This window comes from Melanerpes formicivorus, unplaced genomic scaffold, assembly GCF_026170545.1.
Source record: "Melanerpes formicivorus ecotype bairdi unplaced genomic scaffold, bMelFor1.0.p_v2 SCAF_37, whole genome shotgun sequence".
NCBI lineage: Eukaryota > Metazoa > Chordata > Aves > Piciformes > Picidae > Melanerpes > Melanerpes formicivorus.
The window spans coordinates 4735666-4759753 of NW_027142389.1; the positions used below are offsets into that span (position 1 = coordinate 4735666).

Below are 24088 nucleotides of genomic sequence, written 5' to 3' on the forward strand. Positions count from 1 at the left end.
TGCACGTTCTCCTCATCAGAGAGGCTGCTTTCCCCAGTATGTTCTTTTACGATCTCTTCAGCTGCCTTCTCAGGAAGGGGCGGGGGGAGAGAGAGAGGGGGGGGGAAACAGAAACATTTGTAGCCATGAAACCTGCAGAAAATCCCAGAGTTGACACATTAAAACACATCTGAGTTTCACTACATGTGTTGTGGCATGTTTCTGGTTTGGAATTCAGTGTGATTTACAGATCTATTTCACATTACTGGTAATTGAGCAGTTTGGTATTACTCCAATATCTTACTCTTTGTTCTGACATTGAATAGCAATGAGCCTCAGATGCAAATCCTGTTGAAGTTACACAAGCATAATTATTTTGAGGTATGCATACTGGTTTGAGAATTATGTGTTGAGTAACATGAAATACACACAGACATTGGGGGTTGTATAACTCCATACAGAATCACTTACTTTACTCTTGGACTGATTTAGTCAACAAAGAACATTACAAGAGCATAAAGCACTTTTAATTCTGTGGCATCACAGATGCTTATCCCAGTATGTAATCCTGAAGATGGATACAATTTGCTTGCACAATGGCCAAATATGTTCCCTTTGTGGCCCAATTTTCCCTCTTGGTCTGATTTCTGGGTTAGTGCTGGGATACCAGGTCAGTACCACTGAACAGCTTGTGCAGTGCAGGATCTGTAAATTCTCTCAGTGCTTTCAGCTTGCATTAGGACTGCTACATCCAGCATGCTGGTGGTCTGGATCTCTGTGCATCTTGCCTTTTACATCCAGAAATGTGTCTCTGCTGTTCTGCTTAGAGGAGAGCTCCCTGCCAGTGCTGAAGGAGCATGACCACAGCTGGGATGTATTTGTCTCAGAGATGATGGAGCATAGCAAGCAGGGCTTGATGCTACTAGTGTTTCCTAATTCAGAGGTAGCTCTAGGTCTAGGACAGAATTGTAGGCTAGTGGAAGACAGAAGGAGTGTAGCCTCCTCTAAAAATGCCATGCCCTATAACGAGCTGAAAAATGGATGCTGTGAAATATTGGACAGATTTATTTCAGGAGTTATTCTTATCAGAAAGTGTTGGAGTAATGTTTAAACCTCTAAGGCATGATATAAATTACCAAGGTGAGACTTGTTGGCTGTGGTGGTATGGCCTGGCCAATGGTGCACACTTCCCTGGACCCCTCTCTTAATAGAGCATCAGCCAGGGAAAGCCGGAGCTGGCCCAACACTACAGCCTGGACTCCATCCCTGGGTGAGGAATCAGGGTGTAGTTCTCCACCACAGCGTGCCCATGAGTTTCTAGCCAAGAAAGCTGCAGTAAGTGGGCAGTGCTGACAGAGGATGTGAGATAAAGACTGCAATCAAAAGTGCCCATCGATTTTTGCCTGCTTTTTTTTTCCTTTTTGCTTTTGGTAGATGAAGTGAAATGGCAGTGAATGGCTGTGTTCTCTGAGCCTAATTGTGAAGGCTCTCCAACATGTTAGGTTGGAAAATTCCTTATAATCAATTTTGCTGACACAGTTCTGTTTAGAAAAAGATATGAAAAAGGACTATAAATGGGAATAAAAGAAAAATCGTGTGAAGAGGAAAAGAAAACATTAATCAGGAGCAAATTTAGAACAGAGTAATGAATTACAAATGGCTTTCTCATGATTGTATAGCAGCTTTTTCCACAGGATCTCTGCTTCAGTCAAGAGAAAAATGAGCACTATTCACTGAATGGAAAGTATTTAGAGCTTCATTTTTGTCCTTATCATTCAGTGTAAGGGTTGAGGTCTTATTTACCATGCTGCTGCTAAGCTCTGCATTCCCTTCAGTTACTAATTTCATTGTGAAATGAGTTTGGTGGGCTGTTTTTTTTTTCATATGGCCTTACTGAGTGCTTTACAGACACTAATTAATTCATCCTCACAACACACTTGTGAAAACAACCTTATAATTTTAGTTTTATAAATAAGAATGTAATACACAGAGTAATTTGTGTCAAAATCACCAAAAAGCTATTTTTCAGGAGAAGATAGCATCCAATTTTTCAGCACCCTTGTTACTTTACAGCATAAATCACAGTCTCTCTTGGTTTTAAGTGCAGCTAAGCCTTTCAGAGCTGCCGAGGACTCCCGCTCCAGCCTCACAGAGAGCTGGCACCTAGAAAATGAACACAATTATTTGCCTTTGGTGAAAAATCTGTTGCAAATGACTCGGATTTATAGAAGAATTTAGTTATCTGGAGTGATATTCAGTTGATTTAATTAGGAGCCTTTATTTTCAAGACTCCATATGCAAACCTGCTGTTATTATATCCCTTCTAATTTCTCCCACAAATGAACAAGCAGTCCTATAGGCATTGCATAAGCTTACCCATAAGCTGAATTAATTTCCAGGTCCAAGTCAATACAGTTTCTACCCACAGTCAGAATTCCTGCAGGGCAGTGTCTGTGTGGTTAATTCAAGTGAATTCTGGATCATAAAGCATTTTCACAAAGGGACTCAGTGCCCTCTGAACATGTAACTTCAGTTCCCAGCATCTTCTGCCTTTCTATCCAGGCTTTTACCAACTTAATGGTTGTCTTTTTCTCTTTTCCTCTCTAAAGCATCTTCTCCTTCAATCTATCTTATTTTAAAATATCCATATTTAAAACTATCCTTAGCAATAGCACACTCTCTGCTGGTAGTTCTATGGCAGTTTGCTGGACAAAAGGATCTGCATCGGGAAGCACACATTTCAGATGCCATTCCAAGTCCTGATGACTGTGTTTGCATCCTGATCTCTGCAAGCATTTGCTGGCCTCTGGAAACACACTGGGCTTTTAACACTCTCTTTCCATTCCTTCCCAAGCTGTACCAGTTACTCCTACCACCGAGATTGCTTCCTCCTTGTCACTATTTAGCCACTGAATGTTCAGTGACAAACAGCCTCCATATAGTTTCTGTTTCATTTTAAAGTTACTTTTAAGATCATAAATCACATTGTCTCCCGAATTGTAGACTGTGGTAATATCATTTATATCCAAAGTGAATTGCATCATCAGCCAGATTCAAATGTCTGGAAGGCAAAGCTTTGTTTCAAACTACCAATTTGACAAACTTGAAAAATAAACTCCTGTACTGAAAAAGTACTAGACTAGGAGAACCGGTGTCAGCTCTGACAGAAAGAGAGCATGCATGCCTGAGCTTTTAACAAACTGAACGGAATTGAATAAAATCACTTCATGATTTAAGAAAATTACCCTCCTTGCCTTTTAGTTTGCCAACTCTGCATTATTTATAGCATCAGCTGTAGCTTAACAAAGGAAAATGGATCACTTCTATACTTACAAATCTGCTTAGATAGGTTAGATAGTGATGGTACAAGAACCTATGGTAAATGAAATTACAGCATGATTGTTATTTTCAGACACTTCACATAACTGCACAGTACAAGGGAAGGGTTTTGGTTTTTCTCCAGAAATGTGATGTTTGAAAAATGCATTCCCCTGGAATTTAGTGTTTCAAAAGTCTGCAGAGCAGGTTCTACACATAAGGGTCTCAGAATTGCTGTGTGGTGATCAGGCAAATCTGGTGCAGAAGCATCCACTTCAAACTCCTTGGCCTGATGGACCCAACACAAGCAACAGGCCCTTCAATCAAGAGTCTACTGTCTACAAGGGGAGAGCTGCATCTCCTGAGCTTGCTGCTAAACCCTTGAGGGTGAGGGTAGCTGAAAGGCGATGCAACCTCACTAGTAATGACCTCAGAGCCCAGAGCCATCTTTGGAGCAGTTTTGCTGTCAGATAAAGGCAGGCTAAGCAAATCAGCATTTTGTTTGAGATGATGGATGTAGAAACCATTCATAAGATGGGAGCATGGAGAGGATTTTGAGGCTTGGGTTGGTTTTTACCTCCTACTGTTCCTCAGTGACCAGGGACTGTCGGTAATGGTAGACTCATTTTTCTTGGAGCCAGTGTTATTGCAGACTCAACTTTTCCTTAATCTTCTGCACTTGATGTGCTGTACCTATATTTAAAGATCCTGTGGTGTAACATGCACTTTAATCTTCTTTGATGGGATTAATGATTACTCTTAAGCAGGAGATTCTAAACAGGCAGGATGTTGTGTTTCATTGTTTGGTTTTCTGTCTTCTGACATGTGAGGAATGTTTTACTTCTGGAGTGCAGGAGTGCTTTTATTACTCTTTCACTTTGTTGTTGTTCTCTCTTGTGTCTGAGCTTCTTAGTGCTGATAGAAACAGTGTAATCTGTCACACTTTAATTAAGATATACGCTGCTTATATCCACAGCTTTGGAAATATTTCTGCAAAGAGAACTTTCCCTCTTTCATTTAAGAATTTAAGGGAAACAGACTGTGAAAATAAATGTTTTTATAAGCTGTGCATCACTGGAGAATAGGAAAACAAATAGATAAGCTGTCAGATGCAAAGCCCCTTCTTTATTAAGGATTATTCATCCATCTAATGTGTATCTACCCTTCCAAAAGCACTTTTCCTTATGTGGAATTTGTCATTTAAAGTGATGGAAGCCAAACTTTTCCACTCATGCAAGAAAGGAATTGCAAAAGAATGTAATAAGTAGAACTCAGATATGAAGGCAGCTGTTCTGTGGAAGCACACATGGCTGTCCTAAAACTGTTAGGGTGTTCATCTCATTATTTCAGAGACCTGTCAAAGGCTTACAGAAACCTGACAAAGTTCCATCATACTTGACATACAAAGATTCTCATAGCCTACCTTGTTTGTCGTCCATGGGTTTTTATTGAAGTAGGATTTAGTGAAAGGAACATAAGAAAGAAGACTAAACTCTTTTGAGCAAGATGGTTCAGATAAATGCACACATAAATCCGTGGTAGTAATGACAACCAATGCCAACAGAAAACCAGATCAGCATTCCCATTAAAAAAAATAAAGCTAGTGAAAAGGAAACTAAAGAACAATAAGTGTGGCAAAAATACTAGAAGTTATCTTCAAGACTTTAAGACAAAACATGTTGAAGTTTCAGAATAAATTGGAGGATGGAGGAAAGCTCAAAAAGGACAAAAATACTAAACCAAACCCCTACAGAAGAATAATAGAAGACACCAGAAATCAGTCTGTTGAAAAGTGGAATCTGTATTGCAGGAAGAAAGTGGAGATGTTTAGTGCAAATCTGGGTAAAGGACTGCAACACAACAGGCAGAGCAAAATGAATATTTTTGAGAAGGACTTTTTAAATGGCATCAAATCTAAACAAAAACTTCTTTCAGGCACCTTCATAAAGCATTATCTTGGCAATTGTTTGTATGCTTCATCCAAATTTCATAGTTAAAACAATGTGCAAAAAGCCATTTTACAGCTGGGGCAAAAGGATCAAGGGGTTTAACAGCTCCCTGGTAGTTTGTAGCAGTGCAAACCTGCATCTTCACTATCTGTGCTTCATTGAGCTATGAAAACAGAGTCTGAACTCTTCTCCCTGTGGAATGATTGCTGTGACACACAGACCATTTTATTGCCATTTTAAATACCTAAATACAGATGTATTTTTCATATGCCAACAGAGAGAAGTTATATGAAAATGTGAATCATCTGATAACAGGTCATGGTTATCCAAAACTCAACAATGACCTGCAGTGGCATGTGTTGGAAGTGTGAGCCAGGAATGCTCACTTATTCCCCTTGCAAAATTCAGAGCTCCTCAAATACTGCCTGAAACACCCATGGGTTAACCTGGGAGGAGTTGTAGACACTTAAAAAGCCACTGCTGTCATTAAACCTTGGATAATTAACCAGATGACTCTGCAATAAATTCTTCAAGGAAATTCCACTTACAGCTAGAAGCAGCATTTTCTGGGGAATAGTCTCTCCAAACTGACTGACTCTTCCCATATGTTTTCAAAGTCAGATTTTAATTAAAAACCTTTCAGGCACTCTCATTAGGGGACAGTGGTAGAGTTACTCAGGAACAGTTCTTGACATAACAGCCTGTGCAACATTTCCTTGCTCTGTAGCCTCTCTCATATCAGTAAATCCTTTGGAGTTTCATACCTGACATATCACAGTTATTAAGGAGCATCTGTTTCTTTCTAACCCCCTACCTGTTGGCTAGTCTGAGCCATCTTCACAGAGTGAATGAGATTACTCAAGTCTTGCCTGGAGATAAGAGCAGTAGTTTGTCATTCACCTCTGTTCTGGGATCATCAGTGCAATTCAAGAAGAAAGTAGAAAGTATACAACCCCATTCTTGGGGGGGAGAGAGAAAATAAAGAAGATAAAACATCCTGAGCAAGGATTCCAGGGAAGTTCTGCTTGTAAGGGCAGAAAATAGACCAGTAATAGAACAGAAGATTTGGAATAGAGTTACCTGGGCAGAAACAAAACAGATTGTGATAGTGAAAGATACAGTAAGACAGCCCTGGATCTGGTTAGACAAAGAGAACAAACATTCATGAGCCTGAGGAGTATGAAGACAGGAAGGAAGGCAGATTGGTGGGCAAGCAGCAGCAATTGAAACTCAAAGGAAAGAGGCAGGAAAAACCTCTACAGCAGCACTCAGTTATGTAGATATCCATCTTTCAGCTGCTACTCCAGAAGGTTCTCTGTCTGCCAAACCCATGCATATTTCTTGGCTACTTTGAAGTGTCTGAAATATTGTCTGGATATCCCTGTTTAGCAGATGAGCTCCATCCCTTCTGTCTGAATAGTGATTCTGGAACTAGATGTGTGGAAGAAACAGCTTGTGGGAAGATTTGGTCTGGGGCACTGAATGTAGAAGGAGAGAGCAGCACACAGGAGGGGGAAGAAGTTTGTGCTATGGAGACTGAATAGACAAGAAAACTTCTTTGAGAAGGGTAGCCTAGGAAGGATCCTAAGATTTGGAAGCTCACTCATTTATGTCCTTTTTGGCTGTGCAACCTGCTGACAAAACATTCTTCTTGTGTAGCCTTAGTTTGATGGGTTTTTTGCTTTTTGACAGCTTGGACAGCTGCAATCCATGAAGCAGTTTGCAAGTGGTTTGTGTAAAAAGCTCTATGAGAATAATTAGCTTACAAGAGTATATCTTAATTTCTGTCAGGTTTTATAACAGAAGTTAATAGGATGGAAATAGCAGATATGTGGATCCTCTTTTAATAAATTAGTTTGCAAATTGAAGATTATGTCTATGTAGAAATACATCATTACAGGAGAATAGGCCTCTTGAATATGCTAAATCACTATGACTGCTTTAAGCCACAGGTAAAGTAGAAAATACTGGTACACAAAATAACCACTTCTAGCAGTCCCAGAGGTGTCAACAGTTGTCACAACAGGATCTGCTTAGCTATTGATTTCTGGGCTATCTAGACTACTTCAATCCCTCAGCTGCAGTATTAAATCTGTGTCTGCCTGGGACTTATCAGACAGGACATTTATTCAGAATGTATTTCTATTTTTTTTAGGCTTATTAACTATTAAAAATGATTATATTAGTGAGAAGAATGTGGGGGGTGTTCCTGCCCATGGCAGGGGGGTTGGAACTAGATGATCCTTGTGGTCCCTTCCAACCCTGACTGATACTATGATATTATGAAGAATGAAACAACACTAAACAGAAAGATAGCCAAGAGCCCATTAAATGGAAAGCAAGATAGAGCTCTTTTGCCTAGTCTGTTTTTCCCATGCTCACAGAATTAATAGCACTCCAAAGCACTAAGCTGGTGATTTTGGACATTTCTTATGTTCAGAGTAGATTATTTTCATTTTTTGCTGGATGTTTGATGAAAGAGATCCCCTTAAACACTTTCATTTGTATCAATAAGCTACTTTGTGTGTGTGTATATATATCTATATGAAATTTTAACTTGTGAGGGGTCCTGCCAACCTCTGCCTGTATTACTTAAAATATGCTTGGAGATTCAAGTCTTTCTCTTTACTAATGCTGGCATTAAAAAGGAAAATTAGGTTGGAGTGTGGATGAAGCACACCAGTCACTAAACCAGGGCTGACACCAATTGCCCTTCAGAAACAATATTTTTCTAAGTGTCAATGTCTTCTCATGGTGAAAGATAAATTGTTCTTAAATTGTCCTGAATCTTCCTACTACAGAAAGCAGTCGAGAGCTGGATTGAACTCTACACCTGTGTTACACACTGCATTAGCTGCAGTGAAAGGACAGGCAAGTGGTGACAGCATATCAAAGAGGGGAGGAGGTTTAGGGGGGAAAATGTGATTTGAAGCAGGGACACATCTGGCCTCTATAATAGATGACACAGACTAAATAAAGCTGAAAAACTGTCTCCAGTGGAAAAATATTTTTGGAGCGATGATATTCTATATGATAGGCATATAAAAATGCATGTTATATATAAAATACCTTGTACTCAACTATTACAAATCTGAAATGAATATCCCAATTGTTACCTTTGTTTAGATAGAATGTGGCCTTCCAAGGTTCTCAAGTTCTGGTGTCCCATCATAAGAAGGACACAAAGCTGTTGGAGCAAGTCCAGAGGAGGGCCACAAAGATTATCTACAGGCTCGAGCCACCTCTTCTATGAGGAGACACTGAGAGAGCTGGGGTTGTTCAGCCTAGAGAAGCCTCTGGGGGGCTTAAGAGCTGCCTTCCAGTGCCTGAAAGGATCCCACAGGAAGGCTGGAGAGGAACTTCTTACAAGGGTAACCAGCAGCAGAACAAGGGGGAATACTTTGAAGCTGAGGGAGAGTAGGGTTAGATTGTATCTTAGAAAGAAGTTCTTCAGTACAAGGGTGGTGGGACTCTGGAATAGGCTTCCCAGGGAGGCTGTGGATGCCTCCTCCATGGGCAGTGTTCAAGGCCAGGTTGGATGAGGCCTTGAGTAGCTGAGTCTGGTTGAGAGGTGTCCCTGCCCATGGTGGGGAGGTTGGAGTAGGTGATCTCTGAGGTCCCTTCCAACTGTATCTCAAGGAGATACAGTGCTGCTGTAATGGTCAATGAGAAACAGTCTCTCTCATCTTTTGTTTTTCTGGAAAGCAAAGATGAAAGCTCTGTGTAGGGTAATTTGAAGGCTGAGAGTCCATCACTAACATTATTTTTTCTATATATTTTGTTCCTAAAGTTTAATAGCTGAGATAAAAGAGCAGATAGCAGAATGTAATTGTTAGTGATTAGTCAGTTTTTATGTCTCTCAGATGGCATAGATTGAGAGATAAAAGACTAATTTGATCTTTTCCAAAAACACACATAGCTTACCCGGAGGCTAAGGACTTCCTGAAGAAATATGTCCTGGAATTGAGTAAAAAGTTTAGTCACTATGTTCTGCTTGGGCTTTCAAACTCTTAGCCTGCCGGATTGTTAAGTGGGGAATGAATCCTGTCAAAACAAGTAGGGTGCTAGAACTGTGATGTGAAATTTGATATTGAAAGTGTGGCTGGAAATGTGTTAGTGAATTCTACTATGTGTTAAAATAACAGACTGTGACGGGTGCAGCACATTGTGTAACATTCCGGCTAAAAGTTCACTCTGGCAATCCAGCCTAACACATACTAGAGGGATTTAAATACCTGGTTAAGAATTTCAGTGTCCCATTGTCTGTGAGAACCTTCAGTTTTTTTAGGACCTAGTGCTCTTATTTATGGCTTTCAGCTGGCAATGAGAAAGAATCACTAGTTGGAGGTAATACAGAGACAATAAAGAGCACCAACAAAATCAAGCCAACTGTGTAGAAGGAAATCGGGTCAGACTCCTCAGAAACTTCTTCCAACTGATCACATTTTATGACAGTGATTTCAAGACTTTCAAGATTTCATCTGGACATCTTTGTTATTTACAAATGAAATAACTTATAAAGTACTTTCATTCAAGGGACCAAGTAGTTGTGGTGAGCAAAATCTAAACTGGAATTTCCTGTGCAGTAGAGTTAAGTGGCTGGATCAGTTTTAGCCAGTCTTTACTTTGAAGATTTAAATGAAGGTAAAACTTGGTGAAATGGAACTGCTTTACCTTAAGACAGAAGCCACATTAGCCCAGGATGAAAAATCAAAGCAGATCCAGCTACAACAGATTACTCACATCCTTGTCTAGTCAAGATTTGGTCATCTCCAAACCAGATTCCACGGCCTTGGCTTGCCAACCTGTTTCAGGGTTTTATCTTAATGGGGACACTGGGAAAACATATTTGTAAAAAATGTCCTGAGTTTTGCTGGGGGGTTGGGGTTTTTTTTCTTTTCTTTTCAGTTGAGGTCCTAGTTGTGCTCCTTCCTTCTTCTCCTCTCAATGTGCACTTTCAAATAGAATTTGGCTCCATCTTCCCTACACCCTTCCAGTTTAGGTAGTTGTAGAGAGTGATGCCATCTTAACTTGGTAGTACTCTTCTGTGCTTGTGTGAAGCCTGAAGATTTTCATCAGTGTTCTGAAATTGGTTTCTATGAACAAAATGTCCTTTTATCGTTGCTGGGGGCTCTAAACTTCTGCTCTGACAGCACAAGGTGATGCAGAATTGTTGAGAGGATAATGAATCAGCAGTACAATGTACCAATTAGATTAATTATATTTCAAAATTTGATGGATAACCAGAGTATACAGAGAGTATACTGATGAGATGCTGTGATGCTATGCCCTTACTCCCGAGAGGCAAGAATACAGGCAATTGAGTGTCACTGACATTTAAGGCTCTGTTTGCGTGTGTACAGCTAGATAGACACCTACTTAGGCTGTCTCTCTGTATCATGTCCCTGGCATCCTTGAAGCAGTATTCTTGCTGGACTAATTACAATGCTCCTGTTCATTCACCCAGCTCATTTTTCTCTATAAATTGGTGATATGAGCACTGGATCACGCATTTTCTTGGTTAGACTGTGGATTCATTTTTATTGACTCAGTAACTCTCTGAAGATGGGGCATTTAAGTTTAAAAACTATTCCTCGTCGTGGTTTCAGTTTTGATCCTTCTTTTATGTCACTAGTGAGAGAAAAGAGGTCATGATAAATATTTCAAGTACTGAAGAGGAAAAAGCTTTTTGTGCTAATGTTCAGTGTTGAATTTGATCCAAAAGCTTTGCTGGAATAAATAAAAAAGACAGCATTAAGTGAGAAAAATCTGGTGTTTATTATGAGTCTTGATACATATTTGTTTAATTTAGATTTACAAATGTTAATTGACCATGATGCCTTCCAGTCTGTTCAAATGCTAGGTCCTTAAACTGGAATAAACATATTTTAATTCTCCTACAAATATAATTTATTTGTTTCTCACAAATATTAATTACCTTTGATGCTCATTTTTCAGGGAATGTATATCAAATCAACGTATGATGGACTGCATGTAATCACAGGAACAACCGAAAATGTAAGCTTCTTTATTCCCAATTACTTTTACTGTGCATGCAAGTATTTTCTGTACATCTGCTGTACAGAATATGTAATAGGAAAACTTGCTTTAAATCAAACCACTTCTTTCTTTATCTTGTCTATACCTATGTCATATTATCCTTGTGAAAACTTGGAGCCCTTGAAAGGCATTGGAACTGTCTGCCTAGGGTAGTACTGGAATCACTGCCCCTGGAAGTGTTGAAGTAAAGAGCTTGGCACCTTCACCTAGACACCCACCCCCCAGATATATATATTGATAAAATCCCCTGTTGGCCTTCTCCAGACTAAACAGCCCCGGGCCTCTCAGTCTTTCTTCATAGCAGACATGTTCACATCCTGCAGTCTTCCTCATAGCTCTCCATGGAACTCTCTCCATCAGATCTCTGTCCCTCTCAAATTGGGCAGGCCAAAACTGGACACAGCATTCCAGGAAGTATTAAAAGTACTTTCACAAAGCTAACCATTCCTGAAAGAACTGTATGAGGAGGAGTTAAGCACCATTGTGCTTTCATATTTTACATCATCTGTAGTAAAAACACAGAAGAGACTAAGAAAAACGGATCAATCATCCTTTCCACTGTGGGCCCAAAGTGTTAGGCAAAGCAGCCAGAGAAATGCTGCAGCACACAAATCAGTATGACTGATTGCTAAAATCTTAGCAGTGTGACAGGAATAAAGAAGTAGATTCTAAATATCCTTCTTGTTTCTTAACTTGTAATTCATAATTATAAAATTGGGGGAAAAAAGTCTGCCTTCAACTGCTGCAATCTAATTTCTCTGAGAGGCTCCATAAGAAGGCCCAGCCGCTCTGGCTTTCATGTGGTGCTGTAGTCAGCTGGGGCTGTGCTCAACAGCACACAGCTGGAGAGACTACAGGCTGAGATTTTTAAAGTTAATGTTGTGTTATTAATATTATTATGGTGCTGTTGCTACTAATGTGGTGCTAAGGCCTGGCTGGATGAGGCCTTGAGCAGTCAAGTCTTATGTGAGAATCATCCCTGCCCACAGTGGGGAGGTTGGAGTAGATGATCTCTTCCAGCCTAAGCCATTCTATGGTGAGCCTGTGAATACTGGAACTATGTAATGCTGACACTCAAGGAATATAAAATCAGCTCTGTACAGCTAGCCCAAGATGTGAATCCTTGTGGCATGCATCCATGGCCGGTACGAGCAAGCTTCACATGTGGTGTCTTGTTCTGCTTGCATCATGCAGCTGCTGCCACGCCATTTTTAGACAGTGCAAACCCATGGAAAGCTGATGATTTGTGTGTCACTGTTTGTAAAGACAAGTCTAATGCAAATTAAAGTTAAAATGGGTTTGCTTATTTATATTAACATTGTCAGCAACATGGAGAGGCCTTAAAATGACTCTGTGTGTCTTGGGTCCTGAAACTTATGAATGATCCATCTTGACTCTGAGGCAACAGATTTCATTCATAGATTGAATTACTCATGGTGTAATTAACCCACTTCTTTATTTCTAATTCATGTTAGAAATAAAATGCAGTTCATAGGGAAAATATTTCTGCATTTGTAAGTTGTAGGAGGAATTACTAAATTGTCAGTCATTCAAATGTTTATTTTTAACTAAATTTTAAATGTCAAAACTTTTTGATAAGGGACACACCATAAGAAGGTGCTGGTTTGTTTTTGTTAGAAGTGTAATCACATGTGCTGATAAATTATCTTCAAAGACCTTTAATTTCTGGCATTTCAGCAAATTGATTTCTCATTCCTTTTGAAGGGATAATTGACCTCAGAGCCAACGTTTCATTTTAAAAGATAATAATTAGCTCAGCCTCATCAAAGTCAGGCAAGGCACTAAAAAGAGAAAGAACCAGGCCTTTCCTTTTCTGACTAATACCAACCTAAATTAAACTTTGAGAGGTTGATTTCAGCTTCCTGCTTACCTGCTCAGTTTCAAGTGATCAAGTTTGTATTCATGTAAATATGTTCACAGAAGTCCTTATGAAAGAATAAGCAAATATCAAGGAGGTGAGGAGTAGAAGCGTGGCTTGTGTGGGGAAGGTTGGGCAGAGCAAGGTGAGGGATGATAAGCTAGCAGTAGTCTCAAGGTAAAAGCTGTGCTTGGAGCAGCACCTGTAACACATCTGATACAGTCAGTGTTGGCTATTTGCTCTGTTGGCTTTTTTTTTTCTTAATCATTGAATGATTCCTGATGTCTTCTGCTGTGTCTCTGTCCCTGACCATGCAGTAAGCTCACTTCTGTGTGATGTAAATTTACTCAATGTGTTCTGTGAAAGGTTGTGACTGAGAGGTAGAGAGAGTTCATGAAGCTAGAATAGTTCAACCAGCCAGAAAGGCTGCTCACCACCAATGGAAGTGAGGCTCTAGATTACTTCATTAAATTGCTATTGTAACCAGAACAAAATCTTATAAATACTTTTTTGTTTTATAAATATGACCAATTATTATTTGATATCAATAATGTTTTGGGCATAGCTTTCTTGCCTCCTTGAACATTCATTCTTTGAATTCCCACTCTTCCCTTTCCCCTCCATGCCCCTGATCTAAATTTAATTATTGTATCTTGTCCTTAGTCTCCTGCTGACCAGTGTAAGAAAATCCATGCTGGTGATGAGGTGATCCAGGTCAACCATCAAACTGTGGTAAGTATTCTGGGTATTCTGCAGGCTTTGCCTATTCCCACTGCTGAAATGGTAATAACTCTTCTTAAAAGGTAACTTTGCCAAGCTTCATTATGAATTATTCTTTTAAAATATCATAACATGCATAATAAGAAAAGGAACAAGTTGGTGAGACTCTGGAATAGGTTGCTCAGAGAGGTTGCAGATGCCTCATCCCTGGGGCTGTTGAAGGCCAGGTTGGATAAGGCCTTGAGCAGCTGAGTCGAGTTGATAGGTGTCCTTGCCTGTGGCACAGAGGTTGGAGTAGATGATCTCTGAGGTCCCTTCCAACTTAAGACATTCTATGATTCTATGTTTCTATGGTTCTGTGATGTTGAGTCAGTAACCTGCCAATAGGCAGCTAGACAGACTAAGCCAGGTTTACATTTTGCACAGCTGCTGTTCAACATCATACTCTTCAGATAAGGAGCTCCCAGAGTATTTAATCGGAGTTCTCAGATGTGTCATTATGGATATGCCAATAGCTGACTTTTTCTCTTAAACAGAATTCTGCAGGATTCAGATTAAAAATGCAGAAGTGTTCTAAGAGCAATGTAGTCTGAATCTGTTGAGGGGAAAAATCCCACACAGATGATTAGAGTCTTGACAGAAACCTGTCAGATATGCTCTTGTGCATTCTTACATGTAGGTTTATTTTCAAGCAGATCAGCAGTTTTATAAAGTTACTGAAACTATTAATCTGTATCAAATCATATAAGGATGTGTGTGTATAAGTGTCTGCTGAACCCAGGGTATTGCAGTACCTGATTTCTGTTTCAGAGGTCTATGCCCCAACCCTCTTCCCCTCATGGACTGGAAATTTTAATGTTTTAAGTACACCTTTGATCTTCAGGTGTGCTCTTACAGTCACTACTGCTATGTTTTGCTGCAAACTACACTTAGCTCTGTTCCTTCTTCACCCAAGCTACCACAAGTTGAGATGATCAATATCATGCTGATAATTACCATTTCCATTAATGGACAAGAATAATTCAAAGGCACCAGCTCATTAAATTTCTATGCAATCAATATTTTAAAACTAGCAAGACCAGCTCATAAATTCCTGTGTAACCCTCTTGAAGTTTAGTGATGAGTGAGTAGGCAAGTAACCTTACATTAGTAAGGTGATCTTACAGCTTTTCCAGAGCACAGGGTCCTCACTAGAACTCTATCTGCACGTCCTTTTACCACCCATGACTCCACAGTTTACCAAACAGCAGGCACTACTAGAGGTAAAACTATAAAGGAGAAAAACACAAAGCAGTCTGACATTGTATCTAGCCAAAGTGTGCCTGTTCAGCTCTTCTGCTCTTCTCACTTCTCTCACACTATTGTGCAGTCATTTTTCTTGCCTGGCAGCTTGTATGCCTTTTGTACCAGCAGTTTGATTTCTGGGCTGGAGATTAAATGCTCCTTTATCCCTCCTTCTTCCTGATCCTTTCTTTCAATATTTTATCCGCTCCTTAAGGTTAAATGCCACATCCTCTTCCCACTGTACAAAATTGTGTGAGAAGGTCGCATTGATTTATAACTAATAATGATTCTGTTCAGTTTATTTTGTACAAAGCATGTAGCATCACCCTGTGAGGAGACAAATGATTACATTTAGTATCTTGTTCATTTTCCATACTCAAAGCATTCAAAGCCTAGGGGATAAGAACAGAGGTGTTAGTATTGTTTCTTATTCCTGCTTTTAGCTGTTCATTGGTAAGGGAGCCTCCATGATTTCCTAAACCACACACAGGTTACGTTACGCAATGCAAAGGTGCAGAAACAGGCTTTCTGCAGCCTGTGTTTGTGTGCTTCAGGGATTTTATCTTTGCTGTCCTGACAAAGGCATTTTCACAGGACTGCACATGCTGTTGCGTTGTTGTAGGCTCTCAAATATAAACCCTGTCCAACACAATGGCAAGAGGCTGTCTTGAGGATGAGCAGATACAGTCATTTTGTGTCAAAATACCACTAGTGAACATTCTTTCCTGATTGGAGAAAGTGTGGATCTCTGTTAATAGATTCCAACCCTGCAAGTGACTACTGGCATCATTTAATCTCAGTTTGACTAAACTAGGCCAATGTATTTTCTAGATAAATTCGTGTTCACTTATTTAATGAGATCATCTGAGCTGTAAAACTTCCATCGATGTTCCCACAACCTGTAATAAATTCTTCCGGTAGTTAATTATTCCTGTAGCTGAGAAAAAAGAAAAAGTCATTTTATTTGTAGTCCTCATTTGTCTGGCACAAGCTTCCAGTCCTTTGATCTTGTTATATATTTTTATCTATCAGATTGGAGAGCAGTTTTTTCATTGGGCATTTTTCAGGATGCAATCAAATTACCTCTTCCCTTTTTGTCTTTTGCTCAGCTAGATAGTGTGAAGCAATCCCAGTTTGTCATTGTAATGCATGACCCTCCTCAGCCACCTCTTTACATTCCCAGCTGTAATACTTGGCATATTTAACAGCAAGTTACTGACTTGTCCAGCAAAGGCTTCATTCATGGGTAGAGCAGTACTCCTGTGCTGGAATAGTAGCAAGGGCTGTACACTACTGTTTCCCTTTTTAAAAGGCTTCTCTTTGTTTTAAAAGTGAAACTAAGATGCTTTGGGTTTATTTTTTTCCCTTTATAAACCAAACCTGTGATTTCTATTTCAATTTGACTCCATCAGGAAGTCCCCTTTTAAGAGAAGAATCATTGCCCATTTTGAAACTGAAAGAGAAGAAAACTTTTCAACAGGGTTAAGAGGAGTAGACTTGGAAAAGGCTGGACTGTCCCCACACTGGAGTGGAGTCAGCACAGATAACAGTGCTTCTAATCCTGGAGGCACTTACCTGGAGTCATGTAGCTATAGTAGAGGATTGAGTATGCTGACAATGTCAGTCCCATTGAAATGCTGAGTGTGCAGAGCTGAGAATTTTGGGATTGGTGTGACTGTGTATTTTCCAAGTTATTCCTATTACCTACAATTAGAGTACTCATTTTATATACAAATGTATTCATTAAGACATACCAGACAGTAAGGAGGCAGCTGCTTTCATGCTCCTTTTCCTGAAGCCAGTAATAATTGAAGACATAGATTAAAAATATGAATAACCCAAAAGAGCATTTGGTTTCCTTTATTTTTCAAACAACTTTTCAATGCAGTTGAGAGATAGAAAAGAGTTCAGGAAGCATCAAAGCCAAGTGGCTTGCGAATTAGATGATGCAACAGCTGAGAAAGTTACAAATAAAACATTTACTACTTGGAATCTGGTCTAACCAAGGAACACTCTGTAATACAGTCATAAAGATCAAAGAAAAAAATAATAGTACTTTAAGCAAGAAATTAATTAAATCAGGCAATTCACCACTGGCTGTTAAGATCATTTAATCATTACCCAATTTCCTTATTTGCTTTACTGCTTGTCCTTCTGCTTATTAGATTTTAATACAGCAGCATAAGGAACTTTAAAAAAAGAAGTGATGCATTCTAAATGACTGCCACACTCTTTGTTTTTCCCTGCACTCACAACAGTCTCTGGTTCTGCCACTGCCTTGAAGGCTTTTACTTCCTCTCATAAAATTACACAGAAATGCTGGCTGCGCCACCGCACGTTTGTTTGTTGGCAAGATTAATAATTACACTTCAAGTTTCCTGGATAGTATATTTCCTGCTGCTCAGGTGAAATAGTTCATGTCAGATTGTCCTTTTCTTTTGTTAAATGTTATTCTACGGGCCCTGATTCTTCAGTCAAAGAATTGGGACTCTCATGCAGTGAGAATGGGAAAATTAGAGCTGCGGTAGTCAGTAAGCGAGAAACACTTGTTGTGGTCAATTGTCCGTAGGAGGGAGTAGTATCAAACACAGAACAAAGAGGAGAAAACCATTAGTAACAACTATATGAGTACATATATAGCTGAGATAGAAGAAAAGTTGGATGCTTTACTGCCAAGTCATCTACCTCTCAGCTTACTGAAAAGAGTGAAACATTCAATGGCAAAGGAACCAACATGCCACCATGGCCAAGAAAGCCAACAGCATCCTGGGGAGTATTAGAAGGGGTGTGGGTAGGAGGTTGAGAGAGGTTCTCCTCCCCTTGTACCGTGGTGAGGCCAGTTCTGGAATATTGTGTCCAGTTCTGAGCCCCTCAGTTCAAGAACCAACTCAGGGAACTGCTTGAGAGAGTTCAGCATAGAGCTGCAAAGATGCTGGGAGAAGTGGAACATCTCCCTTGTGAGGAAAGGCTGAGGGAGCTGGGGCTCTTGAGCATGGAGCAGAGGAGCCTGAGGGGTGACCTCATTCATGTTGATAAAGATATGAAGGGTGGGTATTGTGAGGACAGAGCCAGGCTCTGCTCAGAGATATCCAATGACAGGATAAGGGGCAACAGGTGCAAGCTGGAGCAGAGGAGGTTCCATGTGAACATAAGGAAAGACTTTTTCACTGTGTGCCAGAGCCCGGGAGCAGGCTGCACAGAGTGGTTGTAGAGTCTCCTTCTCTGGAGATATTCCAAACACATGCCTGGAAGCATTCCTGTGTGACCTCCTCTAGGTGATCCTGCTCTGACAGGGGGGTTGGACTGGGTGATCCTTCAAGGTTCCTTCCAACCCCTAACATTCTGTGATGTAAGAAGGCAGAACTTGCTAGTTAATACTTCACAAGTAGGTGATTTAGAGGGGAAAGGAAAACGGAAGACATGAAGAAAAATGATGTTAGGTGAAATTCAGCCTAAATTTATGAAAATTAAATGGTGTTAATGTTCTACCTTTGATAATTTTCCAGGTGAGATATATTGCAGATCCAAACAAGTATTGATCCAGCTGCCTGCAAAATATTTTCCTTGCTTCTGTATAGAAAAGTGTTTGGTAAGGTGGGACAAACTGGGACTTGAGAAAAATGAAAACTTCTTGAGTTTGGGGGTTTTGTTATGATTTGAAGGTCATTCAAAAGGACAGAGAGCAATAATAACACGTAGAGTAATTCCTGTTGAAAGCTAGATGTTACTCAGGAGCAACTGGCAAGACTCCAAAAGCCAGAATGTAGTAATTAATCCCAAATCAACTGAGTGCCATAGAGGTGATGTGACTGAAAATGGCACAGATGAACTTGGAATTAATCAGGAACAGGTTTCTAGGAGAAATAGATTTTTAATGCCATTGTCTTGACATTGATAATATCTTGTCTGAAATACTGTGTGATGTTGAGGTCATTTACAGTCATCAAAGGTGTGAAGTTACAGATGAACATTAAAGTAAATGTAATGGGTAAAAAGAGAATGGATCATCTGTCTCATGCAAAGAGAATTTTGGTGAGGACTTCCATTTGTTTAACCCAGCCAGGTAGGTCTGAGACAGAATTCCTCTTTCTTAAGACACAGGATTTAAGAGGTCTGTCTAGGACAATGTTTGAAGAACTGATGGAAATTATTATGTTACAATTGGCTGCAGCTACATAGGAGACTAAGCAAATGGATGGAGTAGCCTAGAAGGGCTCTTTCAGTTGTAACAGCTTTGCTTTTGTGTGCAACGTGTCTGCGGTGTTATCTCCAAGCAGCTGTTGTTTTTAACCGCTGTAGCTGTGCTTTCCCACTGGATATGGTTATTCTTTGGAATGAAGAATGCAAAGCTTTCAGTACTTACAGGAGGCTTGTAAGAAAGGTGGGGACAGAATTTTCAGTAGAGCCTGTTGTGACAGCACGAGGGGTGATGGTTTTGAAGGAAAAGAGGGAGATTCAGACTAGACAGAGGGAAGAAATTTTTTACAGTGAGAATTGGGAGACACTGGCCTGGGTTGGGATCCACTGTCCCTGGAAACATTCCAGTTCAGATTGGACGGGACTCTGAGAAACCTGCTCTAGTTGAAGATGTCCCTGCTGATTGCAGGGGGGTTGGACTAGGTGACCTTTAAAGGTTCTTTCCCATCCAGACCATTCTGGGTGGGAAATCAGCAGCCTAATGCCCTTCCATGCTGTTCATTGTCAATTTAAGTGTGTCAAGAACCCTGGCACAATGAAATAATTTCAGAGCTAATTTCCTGGTGGTAAGATATTTATTGAAATAACATCCTAGGTGTGTGTTTGTTGAATTGTAAATTTGAGTCTTAATGAGAGCTCATTTTAGATGGAGGTATATCTGTGAATGTAGTGCCAGGTCACACCATCTGTTTTTCTGCAGATCTTGTGTTGTGAAATACAAGTAGGAAAAGCAAAGACAAAAGATGCCATGAGAATTACAACTTCTTCCCCCAAAAGATGTTATTCTGTTTTCCAACAAATTGCCACATGTTAGTTATTCCCAGGGTTCTTCTGCCTCTCAAAAGGCTGGGTAAGGGATGCCTTCCAGTGGCAGATATTGCTGTACCTCTCCACTAGTTAATGAAAATAACTCTGCAAGATAATGAGAGAACATTTGGTTTTCTATTATCAGTGATTGTTAGGCTACTAAGAAGAGTGGATCAGCTACAGGTGTTAATGCTGAGCTTCCTATAGAGTGACAGTAGTCTTATGATCTCCCAGCACACTTTTGTCTAATAATTATTTCTGATTTCCATGTTAATCAAACCAGTTCCCTTGATTAATTCCCTAACGAGGCAAAGGGAATTACAGACTTACAATACCAAGGTGTGAGAGTCTGTTTCCCTAACAAAAAGCTGAGTTTAGAGAAGCCTTCTTTTTCTCAGTGCAAATATAAAGAGAGGTCATACTCTTGAGGTGGAAGGGGTATCCAGATGGCTTTGCTTATGTATCCAAAAAGCCTTGAGGGGAAACATCTGTCCTGGTTCATGTAAGGGTTAGTGCAGTCAAAACAGAATTCCTTGTTTTCAGGTGGTATGTTCTAACTATACAGGAAATATTTGGCACAGTTGGTTTCTAGAGCAAATGCCAGATATGGTGGTTCTTAAACTCCCATTTAGCTACCATCCTAGGTACCATTAGTGCTGACATATGAAGCACCAGTCTCCCAAGGTGTATCCCACCTCCCTTCTGTGAGGTGCACGCTGTGATTTTGTATTTCTTAAAACATGCTCATTCTCCAGAGTCCTGACAGATATTAAGGGTTTGATAAGGAAGGCAGTGAAGGAACTGAGGAACCATATTGCTGCTTTATTCCCAGAATCTTTAGGAAAACCCAGGGAAAGGACCATGGGTATCTTATCCACCAGGCACTCCTAGTCCCTCTGAGCTGGCTTCTACATTTCTACCATAACAAATGTATGTATGATCTGCTAAATGAGAGGGAACAAAGTCAGGATAGGGAGTCTCTAAAGAAGCTATCAGAGAGCTAGGAAGCAGACCAGTTTCCTGTCAGTTAATGAAAGTTGTGCTTTCCTGAGCATATTAGTTATACACTCCCAGCTACAAAATTAGCAGGTTTAGGTGTATCAAATTACTGCAGCTTTGTGGATATTTAGGCAGAGACTTGATGGAGTGCTTGGTGCCATGGTTTAGTTGATTAGATAGTGTTGGATCATAGGTTGGACTTGATGATCTCAAAGGTCCCTTCCAACCTGGTTAATTCTATTCTGCTCTGCTCTGCTCTGCTCTGCTCTGCTATACCATTTAAAGCATTATAGTTGTATGGTAAAGAAATTTGGTATTGTATGAATGAATACTTTTGGAACTCTTCTTTTTCAAGTGACTTGTATGTCCTTGGAGTTCTGAAGTAGGAGCACAGGAGTCTGGATTTCCACACTCTAGGTTTTGTAGGCCTAGTTTATGAAGAGATAAAAACCACTGCACTGCATTTCAACATTTAGATATGTTTAGCAGACAGCAGTGTGCCATGACTGCAGCTTTACTGTGCTGTGCAAAGATGGCACAATGATGTCCTCCTGAATTCGTTGATTTGAATGTAATGAGTATCCTGATTGCTCCAATCTAATTTACTCAGGACAATTTTTTTCAAGTACTACATTAGTCTTTTTTTTCCCTTCATCAGTCTCATTTTAAGGTTAATTTTTATTACTGAGTGAAATAGTAGAACCTGACTAAATGAGTGTATGTACTGAAAATCTTTTGTTGAATAGATCTTATCACCTCTAGAAACTGCTAATTGCTATTAGAGAATGGTTCTTAAGGAATGAATGTCAAAATCTTTCCCAAGGACCAGCTTTTAACTAAGATCTTAACCCACTCTAATGACTTCTATTTTTCGACAGATATTTTTAGTAATACAATTTATAATAACAAGTCCAAATTCCTAAGAGTATTTTATCATTGCCTACTAGTAATGACTGTGGACTGCTCTCTGTAATAGATCTTGGTATTTAATGGTTTTGTCATTAAGGCTCTCATTGGAATAATTTATCACCAACTTAATTATTTATCACTCTTTTCTAAAAGGAGCTCATCGAATTCTAAAGGTTTCAGCATTCTCAAAGCTATGGCAATCAATAACAATCAAAGAGAGTTCCTCTTAGTTCTGTAATCAAGTAGAAAACAAGATGCATAGCCTCTATCATTTTCTAAGCACAGCAGAAACTAGAAGAGTTAGTTTGGAATGCAAGCTGACATATTTCTGTTTGTTTGCCTGTGGCCTGCTCGTAATTACAACAATTTTCTGCTTTCCTGTGGCCAGTGCATTTTTAGAAAGTTTTCAATGGAGCAGCAGCATGGAGAGTAGAATAGGACATTAAAAAGCTATTAAAAACCTTGTTAGAATTGCAACGCATTGCAGTCCCGTCCAAGACAAATGTTCACCCTTGGGATCCTGCTTTTGGCTCACTGTGGAGACAAACTAGAACCGTACAGGTTATATCTTAACTTCTCTCCAGCCCTTGGAAAGGGATTGTAATTTAAACCTCTTTGAGACTGACTTTATCATTTTCCTTCTTCCTCTAAGAGGAAGTCATTACACACTAACTTGATTTAATATAATGACAACTGTAGACTGCTCTGGTTCTGAGCACCTCAATTTTCTTTTTTCTCTAGTTTTTCAATAGCAGTGGGAATACTCACTTTGGTCAGGAGAGCAAGCATGATTAAAGTCTTACAGTGAACTCCAACAGGTCAAATGTAGTCATAAAGCACAGCGAATATAACAGCCCCTAATGCTTGCGTATACTTGGCCATTACTGCTCTTGTATTCCCTGAGCTTTTCGCTCTTAAATGTTCACTTCAAGGCTGCTGCAGTTTGGCTTCTGTGAGGTTGTGTCTGTACCAACACAGCATTCTAATTCCTGCTCAGTAGTTCTGCCTGAGATGAGGGCTTAAGACTTGTGGTAGTTCTAACATTTATGACAGGTTTTTACTGTGGTCATTTATTACTACCGTAAAAATCTGCCAGGTTTGGAACAGAAGATGGAGGCACTTTTATTGGTGCTGGGGGCTCAGCTTTGCTGTGAAAGAAGGTGACTTTTTCAGACAATAGTCCGTGCAGGATTGGATCCAGGATGCTTTGCTCTCAGAACTGCAGGTAGGGAGTAACCAGCAGTGTTCAAACTGAACCCTGACTCAATTAAGTAATGGGTTTTTAATAGTTGCAATATCTGAAGGGGAAAGTGGAGAGTCTGTCCTGCACCTATCCCCTTTCCTTGAGTGGCAAATCTAGAAATATTGTGTGAACAGGAGAACATGCAAATAAGGCTAGGAAATCCTCCTGTCTTCCCTACAAATACCTGCAACCGCCTTGCTGTGTCCCAGAGCTGAATGTGAGCCAGTAACAAGTGGTTACTCTTTCCAGCAATTCCTTTCTAGGTAGGCTTGTTCTTGTCATTTGAATGACTTCAGCAAGATCCTTGGTATACATCCTGAAAATAACAAGATGAGGCTAAGTGGAGTTTAGCCCTTGGGACCCAGGGCTAAGGTTAGCTGTGAGTGACTGACTCTGCTTTAGTCATCCCATTTCCCTGACTCCAGTGGGAGAGAGAGGAATTTCCTAATCTGTGGTGTAAGCCTGGTTATCTATAGCAGGTCACAAGCATACTGACAAACAAAAAACCCATTTTCAGAAGGGAATGGCAACAAATCCATAAGCATTGCAACATAGATCTGTCTGTCAGTACTGATTTGGATGTTACACAAGATACCTTTTTTGAGACTGCAATATTAAAGGAACTTCTTCAGTAATAATGCTGCTCAGGAAATAGGGCAAGCCAACTTTAATGATAATTCACTATGAAGTGGTAACTGGTAGGGATTTCTTTTATTCATGGTGAACAAGTTAATACATCAGCTG

General features: G+C 39.9%; 1 protein-coding gene across 1 annotated transcript in view; it reads left to right on the plus strand.

The window, feature by feature from the left end:
* The window catches only part of LOC137450774 (connector enhancer of kinase suppressor of ras 2-like), a 199007-nt gene that overhangs the window by 109073 nt on the left and 65846 nt on the right, over positions 1–24088 (plus strand). Inside the window, exons 7-8 of the mRNA XM_068157671.1 lie at positions 11205–11264; positions 13849–13917. Of these exons, the coding sequence (XP_068013772.1) occupies positions 11205–11264; positions 13849–13917 (129 nt within the window). The remainder of the gene's footprint in view (positions 1–11204; positions 11265–13848; positions 13918–24088) is intronic.